We start from the raw sequence: 20458 nt of genomic DNA, 5'->3' as shown, positions 1-20458 counted from the left end.
TTGTGTCCATTTCTGGGCACCACACTTAAGGAAAGATGTGGAGAAAGTCCGAAGAAGAGCAACAAAAATTATTAAAGGTGTAGAAAACATGCCCTATGAGGAAAGATTGAAAAAATTTTGTTTGTTTAGTCAGGAGAAGAGAAGACTGAGAGGGGACATAAGTCTTCTAGGACATAAACAATTATTATAGGGAGGAGGTGATAAATTGTTCTCCTTAACCTCGGAGGATAGGACAAGAAGCAATGGGCTTAAATTGCAGCAAGGATGGTGTAGGTTGGAGATTGGGAAAAACTATCTGACAGGGTGGCTAAGCACTGGTACAAATTACCCTGGGAGGTGGTGGAATCTCCATCATTGGAGGTTTTCAAGAGCAGGTTAAACAAACACCTGTCAGGGGTGGTCTAGATCAGCGGCTCTCAAACTTTTAGCAACCTGAGGACCCCCATTTTTATGTAAATTTTTTTGCTAACCCCCAAGTCCCTTGCTCAGCCCCAGGCCTCGCCCCACTCCCCCTTACCCCCAAGGCCCCACCCCTGCTCCACCTCTTTCCGCCCCCTCCCCCAAGCGCTCTGTCCCCACTCCTTCTCCTCTCTCCCAGCGTCTCCTGCACCCGGTGAACAGCTGTTCCCCAGTGTGTGGGAGGCACTGGGAGGGAGGGGGAGGAGTTGATCAGCGGGGTCCGCGGACCCCCTGGAGTACCCTCGCGGACCCCAGTTTGAGAAATGCTGGTCTAGATAATACCTAGTCCTGCCTCGGTGCAGGGGATGGGACTAGATGACCTTGAGAGGTCCCTTCCAGGCCTACGATTCCATGATTCCCCAGTGCTCAGATACGATGGTCACAGGGGCCATATAGGCAGACAGGCAATAGGGTTTCTCTAAATAGGATTTCTGCTCGTAATGGCTCTCTATTCTTGGGTCCATGGTGGATCCGCCGAAAGTGTCTCAGGCCACCCCTGCTAAGATCCTGAGGCTGCCTTCTGTTCACCAGAGCATATTTCCCTTCTGGCTATGGTCAGAGAAGGAGCCTGCTGGGACTGTAACTTGCTGATTGTCAACTCACAGACCTCGCAGCACTGCTCCCCTCCCCCATTGCACCCTTTGTCTACTCTCCAGCCTCAGGTCTTGGCTTCGTGCACTGTTCGTTGGTGGCGATATCCACCCCAGCAGAGCTGTATTCTCCGGTTGTCTTTGGAGCAACTATAGAAGTGTCCAGCTGCTTCTGGACTGTCAAGTTTTCCCACACTGCACCATGAACAAAGGGCAAGAGCAGCCACATTTTGGAAGGGTGCTAGGAAGCCTGGGATGTGGGTGCTTGGACTCGGGCCCACGTAATGCAGTGTAGACGCTGGAGGCCCAAATGAGTTCAAACCCTAGTTAACAAACCCAGAGTCTGCTAAATTGAGTTCTGCTAACCCTGGGCTTACACTGCAGTGTAGACAGACCCTTAGGGCACTGTTCGGGAGCACGGGATTCCACAGCTCCAGGCTTCCCTTGGTCACAGGTGTCAGAATAGTGCTCAATAGCACGCTCTGCTCTTGTTCCCCTATTAGGTGCATCATTGAGCTTCTGAGGCTCGTCATGACTTGAATTCAAAGCACCTGAGCACCAAGCAGAGACTTGGGTCGTAGCTGTAGGCTTCTCTGCACTCTTGCTGTCTTGCCTGCTTCTCTGTCCTTCTGTTTTGCCTTTCAGAGACAGCAGAAGTATCGCAGGAGCTTTAAAGTGCAGCCATGCAGTGTCTCTCTGCACAGGCATGCCTCATGCGTGGTGTCTCAAGGCCCTCACTGAGAGACGCTCGCACCTGCCTCCACGAGCAATCAGGTCCCAGAGTGAGCTCCTCAAAAGTCCTCCTGGGCTTCGACTTTTCCAGTAGTTGCACGTAGCTGACCCAGAAGCCTGAAAGGCTCCTGAGTCTCAAGAAACCCAGGGTCAAGCTCCCCAGTTAGGTGTTGATGTTTGACCTGGCCCATAGCAGCATGGATCCGACAGGACGGAACCCGAAGCTCTGCTTTTGTCTCATTAAAACCGGAAGCCCTCCTTTCTTTCAGTGGCATCTCAGGTCTTTCCACCAATGTTGCCGCACCAAAGTACAGTCCCAAATCTGAGGGTGGGCAGAGGTAATTGCACCACAGAAGCGCCGTGTTCATTAGCGTGATTGTTACCGGCTGAGCACTGATCAGCCAACAGGCATTGTTGAACGCAAATGAAAACTATCACTGTGGACCACACTATCATATCCTGCCTATCACTCCGTCCCATAACTTGGTGTCATCTTCAGCTTGGCGCTCTTGCTAGGGCGTCACATTGAGCCTGTGTCTAAATCTTGCTGTTTCTTTCTGCATAGTGCCTCTAAGAGACGGCCTTTCCCAGCCATCCGTCCAGCTAAAACGCTCATCCCAGCTCCCGTCTTCTCGATTACTGCAGCCTCCTTCTCTTTGGCTTTGATAAATGAGACCTTGCCCTGCTCGTATCTATTCAGAACACTCCATCAAAGGTCTTTTCCTAGCCCTTGGTTTGACCATGTCACTCCTCTCTTTGCACCCTCCACTGGCTCCCCCTGCTCTAGAGCATCAAGCACAAGCTGCTTATCTTCACTTTCAGGGCCCTTCGTGGCCTGTCACAACCTTCCAGTCATCTCATATTCATTATCAAACCATCAGTGCTCACCTCTGATTGGCCCAGGACATGAGTCTGCGCTGCCCACGTGTTAAATGTTCCAGAAAGCTCCGTTGTGCTTTCCCCTGTGCTGGCCCACATGCTTGGGAGGCGTTTCCCATTAAGATCTGCAAAGCTACCTTGTTATCCACCTGCAGATGCAGTCTCAAAAATCTCCTTTGCTGTGACAGCTATAAAAAAGTTGGCAAGAGTTAGACTGGTGGTGCGCAGAGACTGCCGCCTGTCATGTTGACCATTATTTTCTGATTGTTTACTTGTATGCCCCCGTCTGTGTGTTCATTTGTTGTTTCTTGTCTTATACGTAGATTGGGGCAGGACCAACCATCTTGTGATTCTTTGTTTGTACAGCGCCTAACACAGTGGGGTTCAGGTCCACACCTAGGGCTCCTCGGCGCTTCAGTGATACAAATCATAAATAAGAAGATGATTATGGAGCACAAGAGAGCAGCATAGGAGTGGTGCTGGTATGCCCTGCCGCAGCGTGCTGGCCCAGTACAAGCCCTGGGTTTTACCCTTCTGAGGAAGGAAAAGCTGGATGTGCCAGACAGCAGCCTCTTTCATTAGGAAGCCTCCATCTCCACTGGAGGAAGAGATGCTTGGGGGGGTTGGGGAAGGGCAGTTCTCTGCATTGTGCACTTTGCCTGCAAGCTCCAGCAAAGGAGATCCGAGTGCAGAAGTTTGTTTGGATTCTGCCAGGTGTCAGAAGTGCATACGGTAAAAGGTATTGGCTGTAGGGCATTGTAAAACACATACCCAGGCACTTAAAGCCAGCACTGAGAATACTTCGTAACACGCTTTGGGGACAGGGCAGGGCCTTTGTGGGGTGGCTCGAGCAGGAGATGTTACGTTAGAAAAGTCGCTTTTCCTTCTGATTTTAGGATCGAATCATTGATGCGGGACCGAAGGGCAATTACGCTCGATTTATGAACCATTGCTGCCAGCCCAACTGTGAGACTCAGAAATGGTCCGTGAATGGTGATACGCGCGTTGGGCTCTTTGCTCTTGTCAATATCAAAGCTGGTAAGGGACCTTGTTCTGTTGCTGACCCGGAGTTCTGGTGGGGCATCTCTGTCAGGAAAGGGAAGGGTCTGTAGCGAGGGTCTGGAGCTGAGGCCGCCTATAGGAAAGCCTCAGTACGCAAAGGGTGGAACACGTAAGCCTGGCACATACAACAGAGGGTGTACTGGGAGGGCTGATTGTGTGTTTCCGCCACCTGCCCCATGTTTTCCACCCCCACAATATCTTGTGGAGGCAAGAGTGGGACCTGGATGTGTTTCCATCTCCTTGCACATGCGTGGTGGGGGGCAGAGGGGCCAGGGACCTGGAGGAGGGGCCAGAACAGCTGCAGTGGCACACAGCATCGGGTTGGCCACTGGAGAGCAGGTAGGAACCGCTCTCCTTTCCCGGCCGGCTATAGCCGTTGTGCCAGCCAGCTCTGGGGTGCAGGGACCATGCAGAGGGGACACAGTGTAAGCCCCCCAGCTAGCTGGGGTAGGCTGGGGGATGGGGCACTGGCACCTGGGTAGGGGGACGTCGGTGCAGAGGGAGCCAGACACTGAGGAACTCTCCTAGGAATGGCAGGAACTGTCAGGATGCCCCCCCACAGCTAGATCCAGCTCCCCCTAGCCCCCATAAAGTCTTAACAGCTCCCCTTGCTCCCTATCTCTCCACCTCCCCCCTTCTCAGTGAGCATCTGTGCCCCTGAGCAGAGTGGCGTAGTTATAATTGCCCAGGGCCCAGCAATATGATTCCTGGGTTGCCAGTGGCAAGCAAACAAATGCAGTGTCAAACCTGGAATGTGGCAGGTGATGGGGTCTGCATCTAGTTGCCAATCCGTGTAGATCTACCCTAGGGGAGGGGGAAGAAGCTGGTGCCCCTCCACATTTCTGCCAGCCGTGAGTAGGCTCTGGTGTTTCTTCAGTTCAGCAGGAGAAGCTGTATGGTTTGTCACAGTCCAGATGTTGCCTACCGATTTCTTTTATTACCAGGGACTGAGCTGACTTTCAACTACAACCTGGAATGTTTGGGGAATGGGAAGACAGTTTGCAAATGTGGTGCTCCGAATTGCAGCGGGTTCCTAGGAGTGCGGCCAAAGGTAGGACAGCCCTTCTCTGGCTTCTTTTTATTCGAAGGGCTCTCTTTGAATTGGAGTGGCCTGCTTGCTGCAGGGACACAGAAGTGCCATGATAAATGCCACTGTATTTTCAAAGTGGTTGTGAAAATCCTGCTGAGGCTGAGATGGGCAAACATGCAAGTACCTCACTTTAGGTTACAGGAGCACAGAATCTTAGACTTCGTTAAATCAGTGTAGGAACCAAATTCCAGAGCAGAGCACCCACACAGAGGCCTTGTCTGCACTAGGAGATTTCATAAATATTTTTCTTCACGGGTTTGGCAATAATACATTAAAGTTTATGAGTAAAATAGGAACAGAAATACTCTATACGTGCAACAGGGATGAGCTAACATCGGAGGAGAAATGTTTGCTTTTGGAGCTTCCTGATTTTTGAGCACTTGATTTCGTAATCTTAATGTTGCGCTAACAGGAATTAATATTTTATTTTGAATTTTACTGTTTGCTTGAGATGGGGACGACTTAATGAAAAACTGCAGAACCAGTTGGCATGGCTCGCAGTCTTCCCCAGCAGAGTCTGAGCCGCAGCTGTTTACTAGTTCCACATGCTTCACCAAAGCAGCTTGTAAACTCTGTGCTGTGGAGTTAGTGGGCACGTACTGCAACAAAGAAACTGCCTCGTTGAGAGTTGAGTTAGATGCTGCACCACCAAAGCCTCACAAGTTTACAGGCCAGGCCCTGTGTTCTCCACAGCAAGCTGGGCCTAAATTCTGTAGCGGGATCCCAGGTTTTGTGGCCTTGTGGTGTAGCAGATTGGAAATTCTTTAGCAGCTTCATTTCAATGAAAACCACAGTTTTTCCATTAATTACGGATGAGCTGAATTGCACAGTTGTCACAGTGAGCCCCTCTGTTGTTTATTTTGATATTAAGTTCAGTTTATTGTATGCTGATGCCACATTTTCAGTTCCTGGTGTGCCTCATCTTTTTGCTACATCATAGAAATCAGGGGAAGCTGGAGGTTTTGGCAGTTGGATGGGAGCAGCTGATGCTTTGGGCCTGGGGGGTTGGTTTGGAGTTCTATGATAAGCACATTATGGATGTTTCTGATAAAACAATCAGCAGTGAAATAGCTAATGGTGTTTACACTTAACTTGCCATTGTTGGGATCCAGAATTAACATTTCAGTCTGATGACTGAGGTAGTTCTTCTTCGAGTGATTGCTCATGTGTATTCCACAATAGGTGTGCGTGCCTGCCACGTGCACGGGTGCGGAGGTTTTTCCCCTAGCAGTACCTGTAGGGGGGAGCGCCCCCCTCCCCGCGACCGCTGGAGCGGCGCCTGTCTGGCATGGTATAAGGGGGGCTGCGCTCCCCCCACTCTCAGTTCCTTCTTGCCGCCAGTGAAGGTGCGTTGGAACTGCTCTGCTCCAGCCCTGCTGCGGCTCGTCCCCAGAACTCTTCGTTTCTTCAGCAGTACCTGTAGTCAGTTAGCTAATGCAGTTAGTTTAGTTAAAAGAAAAGGAGGACTTGTGGCACCTGAGAGACTAACCAATTTATTTGATCATAAGCTTTCGTGAGCTACAGCTCACTTCATCGGATGCATGCAGTGGAAAATACAGTGGGGAGATTTATATACACAGAGAACATGAAACAATGGGTGTTACCATACACACTGTAACGAGAGTGATCAGGTAAGGTGAGCTGTTACCAGCAGGAGAGCAGGGGGGAAAAAACCTTTTGTAGTGATAATCAAGGTGGGCCATTTCCAGCAGTTGACAAGAATGTCTGAGGAACAGCGGGTGGTGGGGGGGAGGAATCAACATGGGGAAATAGTTTTACTTTGTGTAATGACCCATCCACTCCCAGTCTTTATTCAAGCCTAAGTTAATTGTATCCAGTTTGCGATTTAATTCCAGTTCAGCAATCTCTCCTTGGAGTCACTACCAATTCACGGTCCTACCATTTGGTCTGTCCACTGCCCCCAGGGTCTTTACAAAGTGTATGGTAGTGGTAGCGGCCTACCTCAGACGCCAGGGGGTCCAAATATCCCCATATCTGGATGACTGGCTAGTCAAAGGCACCTCCCGGTCGCAGGTGAGAGATCACGTGGCGCTCCTCCTGTCCACATGTACTGCCCTGGGCCTGTTGATAAACAACGCCAAGGCCACATTAGTCCCAGTCCAACGCATAGAGTTTATCGGGGCGCTACTGGACGCAACGTCTGCCAGGGCCTCTCTCCCACCAGACAGGTTCGAGACCCTGAAAGGTTTATCAACTCGGTCACCAGGTTCCCAGTGACGACAGCCAGGGCTTGCCTGTAACTGCTGGGTCACATGTCTGCGTGCACAGACTCAGAATGAGGCCCCTCCAGCTCTGGCTGGCCTCGCAGTTCTCCCAGGCCATAGACAGGGTGGACAAGGTCCTCACCATGCCGGACTCTGTGATCATCTCCCTACAGTGGTGATCCGCCCCAAACAACATGCTCCAGGGGGTCCCGTTCAGGGACAGGGCCCTGTCATTGGAACTGTGTCAGACCTGGGTTGGGGGGCCCATGTGGGGAACTTTCAGACCCAAGGCCTGTGGTCTCTGGAGGACCTACCCCTTCATATACATGTCAAGGAACTCAGGGCGGTGCGACTGGCGTGTATGGCGTTCCGCTCGCACCTGGAGGGCAAGGTAATCGGGGTCCTCATGGACAACACGGCCTCAATGTTCTATATCAACAGGTAAGGCGGGGCCTGATCCTCTGCCCTCTGCCATGAAGCTCTCAGTCTGTGGGACCTCTGTGTAGCCCACAACATCTACTTAAAAGCCTTCCACCCGCCAGGGGCCCGGAATGTCAGGGCGGATCGCTCGAGCAGGAATTTTTCCTCTCAGCACGAGTGGTCTCTACACCTGGAAGTGGCTCACCAACTCTTCCAAAGGTGGGGTACTCCCCAGGTGGACCTATTTGCGACCAGGCAGAACTGACGATGCCCCCGGTTCTGCTCCGGGGGGGCCTAGGGAGGGGTGCTATCTCCGATGCCTTTACCCTGTCCTGGTCAGGCCAGCTCCTCTGCACCTTTCCCCCGTTCCCTCTGATCAGCAAGGTCCTGGAGAAAATAAAGATGGACAAAGCCAGGGTCCTCCTCGTTGCCCCAGCGTGGCCCAGGCAACACTGGTATGGGACCCTCTCAGGGATGGCGGTAGCTCCGCCATGGCAGTTGCCGCTCTGCCCGGACCTGCTCTCTCATGACCAGGGCCGCCTCCTCCATCCCAACCTAGCAACACTTCACCTCACTGTGTGGCTGCTCAATGGCTAGGTGGCGAGGAAAGGACATGCTCGGAACAGGTTCAGCACATCCTCCTCAAAAGTAGATGGCCCTCCACTCGCCGGTCCTATGTGGTGAAGTGGTCTTGGTTTTCGAGGTGGGTGCCAGGCCAGGGTGTTTCCCCGACAGCTGCCCTGATCCAGCTTATCCTTGATTACCTCCTCCACCTGAGGGCCCAGGGACTGGCACCCTCATCAGTCAGGGTACACTTGGTGGCCATATCAGCCTTTCATCCCCCGGTGCAAGGGCACGCAGTATTTTTCCATGCTATTACTGGCTGATTCCTTAAGGGTTTGGACCGTCTCTACCCATATTCCAACCCCCTGGTTCCGCAATGGGACCTAAACCTGGTGCTGGCTCATCTCACGGGGGCCCCGTTTGAACCACTGGCCACGTGTTTCTGGTCTCACCTCTCATGGAAGGTTTCAGAGTAGCAGCCGTGTTGGTCTGTATTCGCAAAAAGAAAAGGAGGACTTGTGGCACCTTAGAGACTAATAAATTTATTTGAGCATAAGCTTTCGTGAGCTACAGCTCACTTCATCGGATGCATTCATGGAAGGTGGCCTTCCTGGTAGCTATCACGTCAGTCAGGCGGGTCTCGGAGCTCAGGGCCCTAACCTCTGAACCACCGTATACGGTTTTTCATAAGGACAAGGTCCAGCTCCACCCACACCCCACATTCCTTCCAAAAGTGTTCTCCACCTACCACATGGGTCAGGACATTTTTCTGCCAGTCCTCTGCCCCAAGCTTCACACGACTAGTGAGGAACGCCGTTTCCACACGCTTGACGTGAGGCGAGCTCTGGCTTTCTACCTCGAGCGGACCAAGCCGTTCATAAAGTCTTTGCAACTGTTCGTTGCCTCGGCTGAGCGCACGAAGGGTCAGCCGATTTCCACTCAGAGGCTTTCTAAGCGGATCACTTCGTGCATCCGTCCCTGTTATGAGCTGACGGGTGTCCCCCCGCCACCCATTGTGAGGACACACTCGACGGCTGCCTTCGTGGCCCACATCCCCATCCAGGACATTTGTAGGGCCGCCACGTGGTCTTGGGTTCACATGTTTGCCTCGCACTATGCAATTGTCTCCCAGGCCAGGGATGATGCCGGGTTTGGCAGGGCGGTACTCCGTCCCGAGAACTTGTGAACTCCTACCCGCCTCCAACAGATATAGCTTGGAATCACCTACTGTGGAATACACATGAGCAATCACTCGAAGAAGAAAAGACAGTTACCTTTTCCGTAACTGGTGTTCTTCGAGATGTGTTGCTCACGTTTATTCCACACCCCGCCCTCCTTCCCCTCTGTCAGAGTTGTCTGGCAAGAAGGAACTGAGGGTGAGGGGAGTGCAGCCCCCCTTATACCGTGCCAGGTAGGCGCCGCTCCAGGGGTTGCGGGGGAGGGGGGGCACTCCCCCCTACGGGTACTGCTAGGGGAAAAACTGGCACACCTGTTGTGGAATAGACTTGAGCAACACATCTCGAAGAACACCAGTTACAGAAAAGGTAACGGTCTTTTCACTCCCTCAGAGGGATTGTTTCAGGCTATCTGCAGACTCAGAAGACAGCACAGAACATAAGAACGGCCATACTAAGTCAGACCAAAGCTCTATCTAGCCCAGTATCCTGTCTTACGATAGTGGCCAATGCCAGGTTCCCCAGAGGGAATGAACAGAACAGGGAATCATCAAGTGATCCATCCCCTGTCACCCATTCCCAGCTTCTGGCAAACAGAGGCTAGGGACACCATCCCTGCCCATCCTGGCTAATGGCCATTGATGGACCGATCCTCCATGAACTTATCTATTTCTTTTTTGGACCCTGTTATAGTCTTGGCCTTCACAATATCATTGGGGAGAGAGATAGCTCAGTGGTTTGAGCACTGGCCTGCTAAACCCAGGGTTGTGAGTTCAATCCTTGAGGGGGCCATTTAAGGATCTGGGGCAAAAATTGGGGATTGGTCCTGCTTCAAGCAGGGGGTTGGACTAGAGGACCTCCTGAGGTCCCTTCCAACCCTGATATTCTGTGATTCTATGGTAAAGAGTTCCACAGACTGACTGACTGCGTTGTGTGAAGAAATACTTCCTTTTGTTTGTTTTAAACCTGCTGACTATTAATTTCATTTGGTGACCCCCAGTTCTTCTTCAAGTGATTGTTCATGTCCATTCCAAGCAGGTGTGTGTGCGCCGCGTGCGCGCCAGCCAGAAGATTTTCCCCCTAGCAGCATCCGTAGGGCCTGGGCGCCCTCTGGGGTGGCGCCTTCATGGCGCCCAATATCGAGCCCCGCCGACCCCCCCACCCTCTCAGTTCCTTCTTACTGCCTGTGATGGCTAGCTGGAACTTTGCTCGCTCTTGCAGCAAGCGCCTTAGCAGTGTCTTTGTTCTTAGTGTAAATAGTTTTTCTCTGTAGTTGTACTTATCACATAGTTAGTAGTGTCTGGTAGATAGATAGTTTCCCCTCCGGGGGTATGCCCAGGTCTCCGGGGTTTAAACTCTGAGAGTCCTGCGGCAAGTTTATGCCCAAAAGTGATCCTCACTCGTCCTGCCTGCAGTGCTTTGGTGAGACTCACCAAAAGGACAAGTGCTGCATTTGCAAGGGTTTCCGCCCAAGATCCCTGAAGGACAGAGAGCAGAGACTGAAACTCCTGCTCATGGAGGCTGCTCTGAGACCGCAGTCTGACCCAGGACCCAATGACCCGGCACTGAACACACCTGCTTCCGTGTGCAGCGCTCCGGCACCAACGGCGCGTGAATCGGGCCAGACTAAGGACTCTAAAGCCCACTGGCACCGCCACTCTTCGGGACATAGGGCGTCAGCATCAGTTCGGCACTGTTCTCCATCCCCAGTGCCAGTAAAGAAGAAGAGGCCGGTGAGGGGGCTGATCACCCCCCTTGAAGCCTAAGATACTGGTGCCGTCTGCGAGTGGCTCAGCATAGACCGCGTCCACCTCGCTTCCGCCCAGGGTCTCATTGATTCCTGCCCCCGGCAGGGTCCTGTCAAGTCCGAACCCTCCTCGGTCCCTGGACCATCTGGTGGACATACAACCACCATCGACGCCAGAGGCGTTTGAGGCCGCAATGGACCTGATGCACCTCCTGGTGCTGGCCTCCCCCCGAAAGAGGGACAAGTCTCCGGCGACCGCATGGCCCCTGTTTCACTCCAGGGGCAGGCCAACCATGATGGCTCGTCGGTCTCCATCTCTGGCACCACCTGCACAGACGCAGGAAGCGCACTGCTCCCGGGAGTCGAGTCGTCATTCGTTGGCGACCCAGGGGACTTATCCTCCGTGGTGGTCTTATTCAGAGACCTCGGAGTCGGAGGTAGACTTGGCTTAACTGAGCACATCGCACAGCAGAAGATCCCGGTCCCGGCGCAGTCACCAACCATATCCGGCACCGTGGCAACCACCTGCTCAATGGCCCTTCTGGACACCCTGGGCGTACCATCAGAGCCAGGGTCAAGTCCATGGTCCGCGCTCCAGAACGGTGTCGGTGTCCTCGGCGTCGTTTGTGCTACAGTCAGCCCCGGCACTGCCGATGATGGCGGCGCCCTCGGACAGAGTGGCCCTGCCAACTCACATGGTTTTGGCACCAGTGCCTCAGCCGGTCCCGGCGCCGGCTCCCCAACTGACGGCACCGGTGGAAGCCTCAGCTCCGTCCCTACCAACTTCAACAGTCTCGGTCCCACTGGTTTTACCTACCCTGGCACCGGCTGCGATGCAGAGTTCTTCATCGGCGCCGGTTCCTCAGACCGAGTACCGCGTGCCAAGGAACCCGGGGGGGCTGAAGGCAGTGAACTGGGTCCACCTCCGGTTCTCTCTTCCTTGTCTTCACCCGATGAAGCGGTCGTGGGGACTTCACTGGCCCCAGCTTTGGAGGACAACGGGGTTCTTCAACAGCTTTTGAAGCAGGCCGCCCAAAGCCTGGGGATTCAGGCAGAGCAGGTAGAAGAAGACTTAGACCCGGTCATAGACATCCTGGCTCTCTCCAGCCCATCCAGGGTTGCACTGCCATTTATCAAGTCAATAACTGAAACGTCTAAGAACTTGTGGTAAACCCCTACTTCTCTGGCACCTACAGCCAAATAATCTGAGCGCCGCTACTTTGTTCCCTCTAAAGGGTATGAACACCTTTATACCCACCCTCCTCCAGACTCTTTGGTGGTCAACGTGGCCAATCAGAGAGAACGTTAGGGGTTTCAAGGCTCCACCCCTAAAAACAGGGATGCCAAGAAACTGGACCTGTTTGGCCAGAAGTTCTACTCCACAGCAGGTCTACAGCTTCGTATAGCCAACCAACAGGCCATAGTAAGCCACTATGGACATAACACCTGCTCGTCCATGGCAAAATTTACAGAGCTTCTGCACCAGGAAGCTCGGGAGGAGTTCTCTGTGCTCGTGGAGGAGGAGAAGTTGGTCTCCTGAGCGTCTTTACAAGCAGCCCTGGATGCGGCGGATGCAGCCTCTCGCACTTTGGCCACAGGAGTGGTTATGAGGAGAGGCTCCTGGCTACAGGTCTCTGGTCTTCCCCATGAGGTCCAACAGATCATTCAAGACCTTCCCTTCTAAGGTGTAGCTCTCTTCTCCGAGAAGATGGATAAGAGACTTCACAGCTTGAAGGACTCGAGGGCTACCTTTCATTCTCTGGGGCTTCACACGCCTGCTACCCAGTGCAGACAGTTTAGGCCTCAACCTGCTCCTCGTCCTTATCAGCCCCAGAACCGCCAGGACGCTCTGCATAGACGGAACAGGAGCACTCGGAGGAGGCAACGTCCTCCCTCTGGGCAAAACTCAGGCTAGTCTAGGGCCCCACAGGGCTCTAGACCATCCTTTTGAGGGTACAGTCGAGGATGGCTTGCCGGTTCGACCTTTGGATCCTTCCCATCTTACTTTCTCGTCCCGTCTATCCCCTTTCTACCGTGCCTGGTCTCAAATTACTTCGGACCGCTGGGTGCTCCGCACGGTAGAGAGGGGATATTCCATCCAATTCTGTACCCTCCCACCCCCCAACCCCCTTCCCCGTCCCTCTTCAGGGACCCTCTTACAAGCAACTTCTGTGTCAAGAGGTGCAGTCCCTTCTCTCAGTAGAGGCAGTGGAGGAGATTCCTCAGGAGCTATGGGGCAAGGGTTTCTACTCCTGGTACTTCCTAATACCGAACGCCAAGGGGGGCCTCAGACCCATACTGGACCTGTGACAACTCAACGAGTACGTAAAGAAACTCAAGTTTCGCATGGTCTCGCTTACCTCCATTATCTCTCACTGGATCCAGGAGACTGGTACACCGCCCTCCACTTGAAGGATGCATATTTTCATATCGCAATAGTCCCACATCACAGACCCTACCTCAGATTCGTGGGGAACACAGGCCACTACCGGTTTGCCGTCCTCCCATTCGGACTGTCGACTGCCCTGCGAGTATTCACAAAATGCATGGCAGTCGTTGCGGCGTTCCTACGCAAGTGCCAGATACAGATTTTCCCATACCTCTACAACTGGCTGATCAAGGGTTGCTCGAGGGCCCAGGTGGAGGCTCAGGTCAAGTTTATAAGGAGGACCTTCCTCCACTTAGGTCTCCTCCTGAATGAGGAGAAATCCATTCTGTCCCCGATGCAGAGGACAGAGTTATAGGCGCGGTCCTGGAGTCTACTCAAGCCAGGGCGTACCTCCCGGAGGCCAGGTTTCGCTCACTTCAGGACATCATACAAGGCCTCAGACGGTTCCCCACGACGTCGGCAAGAAACTGTCTAAAGCTGCTGGGACACATGGCCTCCTGCACGTACGTGATGCAGCATGCCAGGCTCAGGCTGCGCCCACTCCAGTCTTGGCTGGCGTCAGTGTACCAACCAGCCAGAGATGCGTTGGACAGGGTTGTAACCCTGCCCCGCCTGGTACTGGACTCCCTCCTATGGTGGCTCAACCCTCGAATGGTTTGCGCAGGGGTACCTTTTGCCAGCCCTCGCTCACCTTGGTGTCAGACGCCTCGGATCTGGATTGGGGGGCTCACCTAGCGGACCTCAAGACCCAAGGCCTCTGGTCTCCAGTGGACCTCGCTCTTCACACCAATGTCAAAGAGCTGAGGGCAGTGTGTCTGGCATACTACGCTTTGAAAACACACATAACGGGCAGATGTGTTTCAATCCTCGTGGACAACACTTCAGCGATGTTTTATATCAACAAATGGGGACGTACACTGCTCTCCCCTGTGCTGGGAAGCCCTTGTGCTGTGGGACTTCTGCATAGAGCACTCGGTCCACCTGCAGGCCTCATACCTCCCAGGGGTGCGAAACACACTGCTGGACAGCCTCAGCCGGACCTTCAACAGCCACGAGTGGTCCCTTCAGCCAGACGTGGTGAGCTCAATCTTCCGGTTCTGGGGCTCTCCCCAGATAGACCTGTTCGCCACTCCGGGCAACAGGAAATGTCAGACATTCTGTTCTCTCGGGAGCCACGGCTCGGGGTCCATCGGGGACGCCTTCCTCCTCTCGTGGGAGGGCTGCCAGCTGTACGCTTTCCCACCCATCCCGCTAGTCCACAGGGCGCTCCTCAAGATCCACAGGGACCGGGCCCGAGTCATACTAACAGCGACGGTGTGGCCGCCTCAGCACTGGTTCACCTCTCTCCTGGAAATGTCCATAGCGGCCCCACTCACCTTACCGCTGGTCCCCGACCTGATCTCACAGGACCAGGGCCGACTCCGGCACCCGAATCTGGAGTCGCTCCACCTTACGGCCTGGATGCTCCATGGCTAAGTGCCACAGAGCTCTCTTGTTCAGACCAGGTCAGATGAGTCCTCCTGGGTAGTGGAAAGCCCTCCACCAGGGCTACTTACCTGGCCAAGTGGAAAAGGTTCTCCATCTGGGCGGAGCAACATAGTTAGCCACTGCTCCTCGCCCCCATGCCATTTATACTGGACTACCCCTTTCACCTAAAGCATCAAGACTTGTCCCGGTCATCAATAAGGGTCCACTTGGCCGCTATCTCCGCCTTCCATCCAGATTCAGACGGTCACTCGGTCTTTGCAAACTCTATGTTCAGTCGTTTTCTCAAGGGTTTGGACAGGCTCTTCCCACTCACGTGTCAGCCTGTCCCTGCCTGGGACCTCAGTTTAGTCCTCTCCAGGCTTTCAGGCCCGCCATTTGAACCTCTGGCCACCTGCTCCCTGCTATCTCTCTCATTCAAGGTTGCGTTCCTCATCGCAATTACCTCGGCTTGACGGGTTTCGGAGCTCAGGGCCCTCACTTCTGAGCCCCCTTACACAGTTTTTCATAAGGATAAGGTTCAGCTGAGGCCTCCTCCGGCTTTTCTCCCGAAGGTTGTCTCTCATTTTCACATGACCCAGGACATCTTCCTCCCAGTGTTTTATCCCAAGCTACGCTCCTCCGATAGGGCGCGCAGGGTGCACTCACTGGACGTGCGTAGGGCCTTAGCCCTCTACATAGAGAGAACTAAGTCATTCCAGAAGTCCGTCCAACTCTTTGGAGCCGTGGCAGACAGAATGAAGGGCCTTCCGGTATCATCTCAACACATATCGTCAAGGATAACATCCTGCATTAGGGAGTGCTATACCCTGGCAAAGGCGCCCGCTCTACAGATAACCGCTCACTCTACCAGGGCCCAGGCCTCCTCTGCGGCGTTCCTGGCACAAGTCCCTGTTCAGGAAATCTGCAGGGCAGCCACGTGGTCCTCGATACATACATTTATGTCGCACTGTGCAATTACACAACAGTCCAGGGACGATGCGGCTTTTGGGCGACCCGTGCTCTTTTCTGTGGATAACTCCCCACCTCCTGAGCTCTAGCTTATGAATCACCTGCTTGGAATGGACATGAACAATCACTCAAAGAAGAAAAAATGGTGACTCACTTTCCCGTAACTGTTTTTCTTCGAGATGTGTTGTTCATGTCCATTCCAATACCCACCCTCCTTCCCCTCTGTCGGAATAGTCGGCAAGAAGGAACTGAGGGGGTGGGGGGGTTGGCGGGGCTCGATATTGGGTGCCATGAAGGCACCACCCCAGATGGCGCCCAGGCCCTACGGACGCTGCTAGGGGGGAAATCTTCCGGCTGGCGTGCACGCGGCCCACACACACCTGCCTGGAATGGACATGAACAACACCTCTCGAAGAACAACAGTGACGAGAAAGTGAGCAACCGTTTTTTCTTGTGTTATGAGAAGGAGTAAATGACACTTCCTTATTTACTTTCTCCACCCCAGTCATGATTTTATAGACCTCTATCATATTCCCCTTTAGTCGTCTCTTTTCCAAGCTGAAAAGTCCCAGTCTTATTAACCTCTCCTGGTACGGAAGCTGTTCCATCCCCTTCTGTTTGTTTTAAAGGCTGGAAACTTTTTTTTTTTAAGTCAGAGCTCAGGCCATGTCTACCCTGCAGAGGCTACAGCGCTGCAGCTGTGCCTAGGTAGCGTAGATGCTTCCTACACCGTTGGAAGGGGTTTTTCCATGGATGTAGTTAATCCACCTCTCCCCCTTCCACTGATGTAGGAAGTATCTACACTACAGAGAATTCTTATGTCAATCTAGCCACGTTGACAGTGGGGGCTAGGACGACCTAACTACATGCAACATTTTTCACGGCCGTGAGAAATGTAGCTAGATCTAATTTTTAGGTGTAGACCGGGCCTCGGAATCAGTCGAATAATTCTTTAGCAAGGAGTATATTTCACAGCTAGAGAGTATTGCAGGGTCTTGCTTAGAGTGATCCCCTGCTTTCACAACTGCCTTTGCTAGTCAAATAGCCCGTGTTCCGTGCAGTCACTCCCCACACAGCTTGTGCACGGCATTCACCTCCTGCTTCTCCCCTCCTCACATGCCCGCTCTCAGAGGCAGGACAAAATCTGGCCTAGAGGGTTATTTACACTAAAGTTTGACTTTTCAAATTTAGTTGGTCTTTTAGTTAATCCCATGTTAGAGGTCAGGTTTCTTGTACTGGGGAGCAATGTGTGTCAATAAATCCTTTTGTTACTCACCAACTTCCCAGGGGTTTGTCAAGCTGTCCAGAAACAATCACCTTTTGGCAAAGTCCAAGTATGGAAAATTTTAGCTGAAAAAGGAAAGGAGAGAGACTCATTGTGTTGGTAAATATCCAAATAATGAAATACGTCAGTCTGAGTTCTGTTGAATTCTGATCAGCCTCATTCATCAGAGAGAGCCATGCATTCTGGTACCCTCAATCTTATTCCCACTGTGTTAGTTTTGCCATTGGTAAGTACAATGCAGTGCCCGTTTTTACCAACCCGTTCAGTGCAAAGGTTCTAGATAGTTTCCAGATACGGTAGCAGCAGCAGCCCATCTTACTACAGGTCACATGGGTTTCACAAAACATTTAGAAACAGCTGTGTCAGATGCCAGGTACGTCTCAGGTTTCAGTGGCAATGTTTTGCTAATTATATGTCCTCTGCAAAGCAGTTATTTCCCAGAATGGGATGCTTTTCCACTGTCCTATTTGGGGGTGAAAGCACCATTCACGTCATGTTCACTTCAGCATAACTCATGGCATGTTTCATGAGGGGTTTTAAAAGCTCTTCAGGTATTAAAATGTGCTCTATTGTTCAGTCAGTGCACTCCATAATAGGAAGCTAACATCCATGAATCACCGTCCATGGCTTTGATACTTTTCAGGGTAAGATAAAGCAAATCTACTTTTAATTCTTTAATGTGTAATAAACACTTACATCTCTCTCTCTTTAATCTCACTGTCTGGAGTTTGTCATTCAGTCACCAACGTATAAGTTTTTGATTCTTGTTTACAAAAAAAAAAAAGAGAGAGACAAGATTGGGTCCTGGGGAGGAAGGTTAGTCTGGCGTGAAAGCCAGGAGTTTGGGTGGCTTGGCCCCACTGTGTATAGATGGAATTGTTACTCTGCTTTGGGTTTCATTCCAGTGTTTCCTCTGTTTGACTATGCAGAGTATCCCCAGTTGCCTTGTTTTGGAGACAACAGTTGTGTGCTAGGTGGGCAGCTCTCCTGTAGCAGGATACTTCAGCATGGCTTGTGCCACTTGCCTAGAGGGGGCAGAGACCAGTGTTAATTTGTATGATCTTACTTGCAGAATCCCCCTCACCTCACAGAGGAGAAGTCCAAGAAGTTCAAAAGACGACAGCAAGTGAAGCGCAGATCACAGGCAGAGGTCATGAAAGAGCGAGAGGACGAGTGCTTCAGCTGTGGAGACGGGGGACAGCTAGTGTCGTGTAAGAAGACGGGCTGCCCAAAAGTGTACCACGCAGACTGCCTCAACCTGACCAAACGGCCAGCAGGTCAGTAATGACTGGGGCAGCTGCTTTGGGCTCCGCTCTTGGGAAGGGAGCGGTATAGACCTGCACTGCTAGGCCTGGCTAGAGGAAAGCAAATTCTCTACTCACCGGCAGTAACACACAATTGGAGCTTCTAAAAATTATAGATAGTAATTTTCCAACACAAGAGATATTGCACCCACCATGAGGCAATTTTGTATTAGACCTCCATGTAATGAATAACGTTGAGTTGATCACTAGACTGGAAGTTGGTGGTTACCTAGGGACCATTAATCATGACCTATTTACATTCAATGTGAGCGAACAGAGAACAGTCCCAACCAGTAATATATACACTGGGTGCTTCAAAAGGGCTAATTTCCTAAAGAAGAGAAAAATTATGAGCAAAATTGGGAGCAGGAGAAGCAGAAACACACTGAGGCAGAAAAATGTGAATGAAAAATGGGAGTTATTAGATGGCCCAAAAGCCACAACTCCACAATCAAGAAAGAGGAGAAATTTAGTTAAAAGCCCATCCTGGTTTAGTGGCAAATTAGAAATAAAACATCAATATATAACAAATATAAAAAAGGGGAAAATAGAATAATAATATATAGATTGGAAGTTAGGAAGTTTAGAAAATTGATAAGGGAAGCTAAAGATAGCAGGGAAAAATCCATTGCTGGCAGGGCTAAATTCAGTGAGGAGATTTTTTTAAATATATCAGGAACAAAATAAATCCTAGCTGTGGTCATGGCCCATTACTTGATGCAGATGATAAAATTGTTCATATTGATGCAGAAGAGGAAGAAGTATTTAATAAATCTGTTCTGTGTTTGGAAAGAAGCAGGATGATGTATCACATGTGGATGATGAAGTATTTTCCAATCCATTAGTGACTGAGGAGAGTCTGCTAGGGATAAACAACTACTAGGGATAAACATTTTTAATTCAGCCGGCCTGTATAACGTGCACTCAAGAGTCCTAAAAGTGTTGGCTGAGGAGATCTGATCTGCTGATGTTAATTTTTAATAAATCTTGGAATACTGGGGAAATTGCAGAAAACTGGAAGAGTACCAGTGTTGTGCCCATATTAAAAAGGGAAATGATGCAGCTATTTATTGGCTAGCAAAATAAAGCAAAAGCTGATACAGGTTTTAATTGATAAAGAATTAAAGGACAGGAATATAATTAATGCAAGACAACATAGTTTTATGAAAATAGGTCTTATCAAACAAACCTAATTTCATTCTTTGATGAGATTACAAACTTGATTGATAAAGTTAACTGTGTAGATTTAAAATACTTACACTTTTGTGAGGTGTTTGACTTAATAACTGTAGGCGAGTCCACTCACCCCCGCTGCCCCCTCAGGACCAGATACGGCATTGCAGCTCTCCCGCAAGGCTAGTGCTCCCTGCCAGTGGTCACCAGCGCTGGAATAGTACCTCAGCCCTCCTACTGGGTTACGATCATAAGTCCACCCCTTCTGGTGTCACACTTGTCCAAACTAAGGAATTCCAAAAATGTCTGAATGCAAAAAACAATTCTTCTGAACCTCTTTATCTCTGTTCTTCAACCTGTACCGCACAGCTAGCTCAGCTCCTTTACTCACGTTGCGGTTTTCCCTCAGCCATTTCCTACCTCACCTCTTTACTTCCCCTCAGGGGCTCTCAGTTTCTTCCGTTTTGATCGGGTCTGTCCCAGGCCTCCTAGCCTGGGGAGCTTGTCTCCCTGCTTTGAGCTTCCTTTCCTGCTCTGACTGGCCTTCTGACTCAGGGCCCCACAGAGACCACCTTGCTCCCTGCAGTCTCTTCCCTCCAGCTCTTTCCCCAGCTGCTCCCTGTCAGCTTCTTGTATACAGGAAATCCGCTGGGCCCTCACAAGTGGGGTTTGTCCTGTTATCAGGTTGGCTTAGCCTCAGGCTCTCCATCCCACGGGCAAGCCACCCTTTAACAGGACCACATGATGTTCTGGTTTTGAAAATGGGCACTTTACAATAGCAACAAAGCACAGATTAAATGGCTTAAGAACTGGCTAACTGACAGAGTTCAAAGTAACCATAAATGGAGACTCGTCACTGAATGCAGGTGTTTTAGTGGGCTGTAGGGGTTGGTACGAGGCCCAACGCTGTTCAACATTTTTATCCGCG

At 51.5% G+C, this 20458-nt stretch overlaps 1 protein-coding gene across 3 annotated transcripts in view; it reads left to right on the top strand.

Moving 5' to 3' along the window:
- Positions 1 to 20458, top strand: part of NSD1 (nuclear receptor binding SET domain protein 1) — a 140321-nt gene that overhangs the window by 104148 nt on the left and 15715 nt on the right. For all 3 annotated transcript variants that reach the window (XM_074960139.1, XM_074960141.1, XM_074960140.1), the window contains 3 exons: positions 3557 to 3698; positions 4667 to 4773; positions 18126 to 18330. In XM_074960139.1, the coding sequence (XP_074816240.1) occupies positions 3557 to 3698; positions 4667 to 4773; positions 18126 to 18330 (454 nt within the window). The remainder of the gene's footprint in view (positions 1 to 3556; positions 3699 to 4666; positions 4774 to 18125; positions 18331 to 20458) is intronic.

The sequence above is a fragment of the Natator depressus genome, chromosome 8 (assembly GCF_965152275.1).
Source record: "Natator depressus isolate rNatDep1 chromosome 8, rNatDep2.hap1, whole genome shotgun sequence".
Lineage (NCBI taxonomy): Eukaryota > Metazoa > Chordata > Testudines > Cheloniidae > Natator > Natator depressus.
Note: the sequence above shows the minus strand (reverse complement) of the source record. Positions and strands in the feature narration are given on the sequence as shown.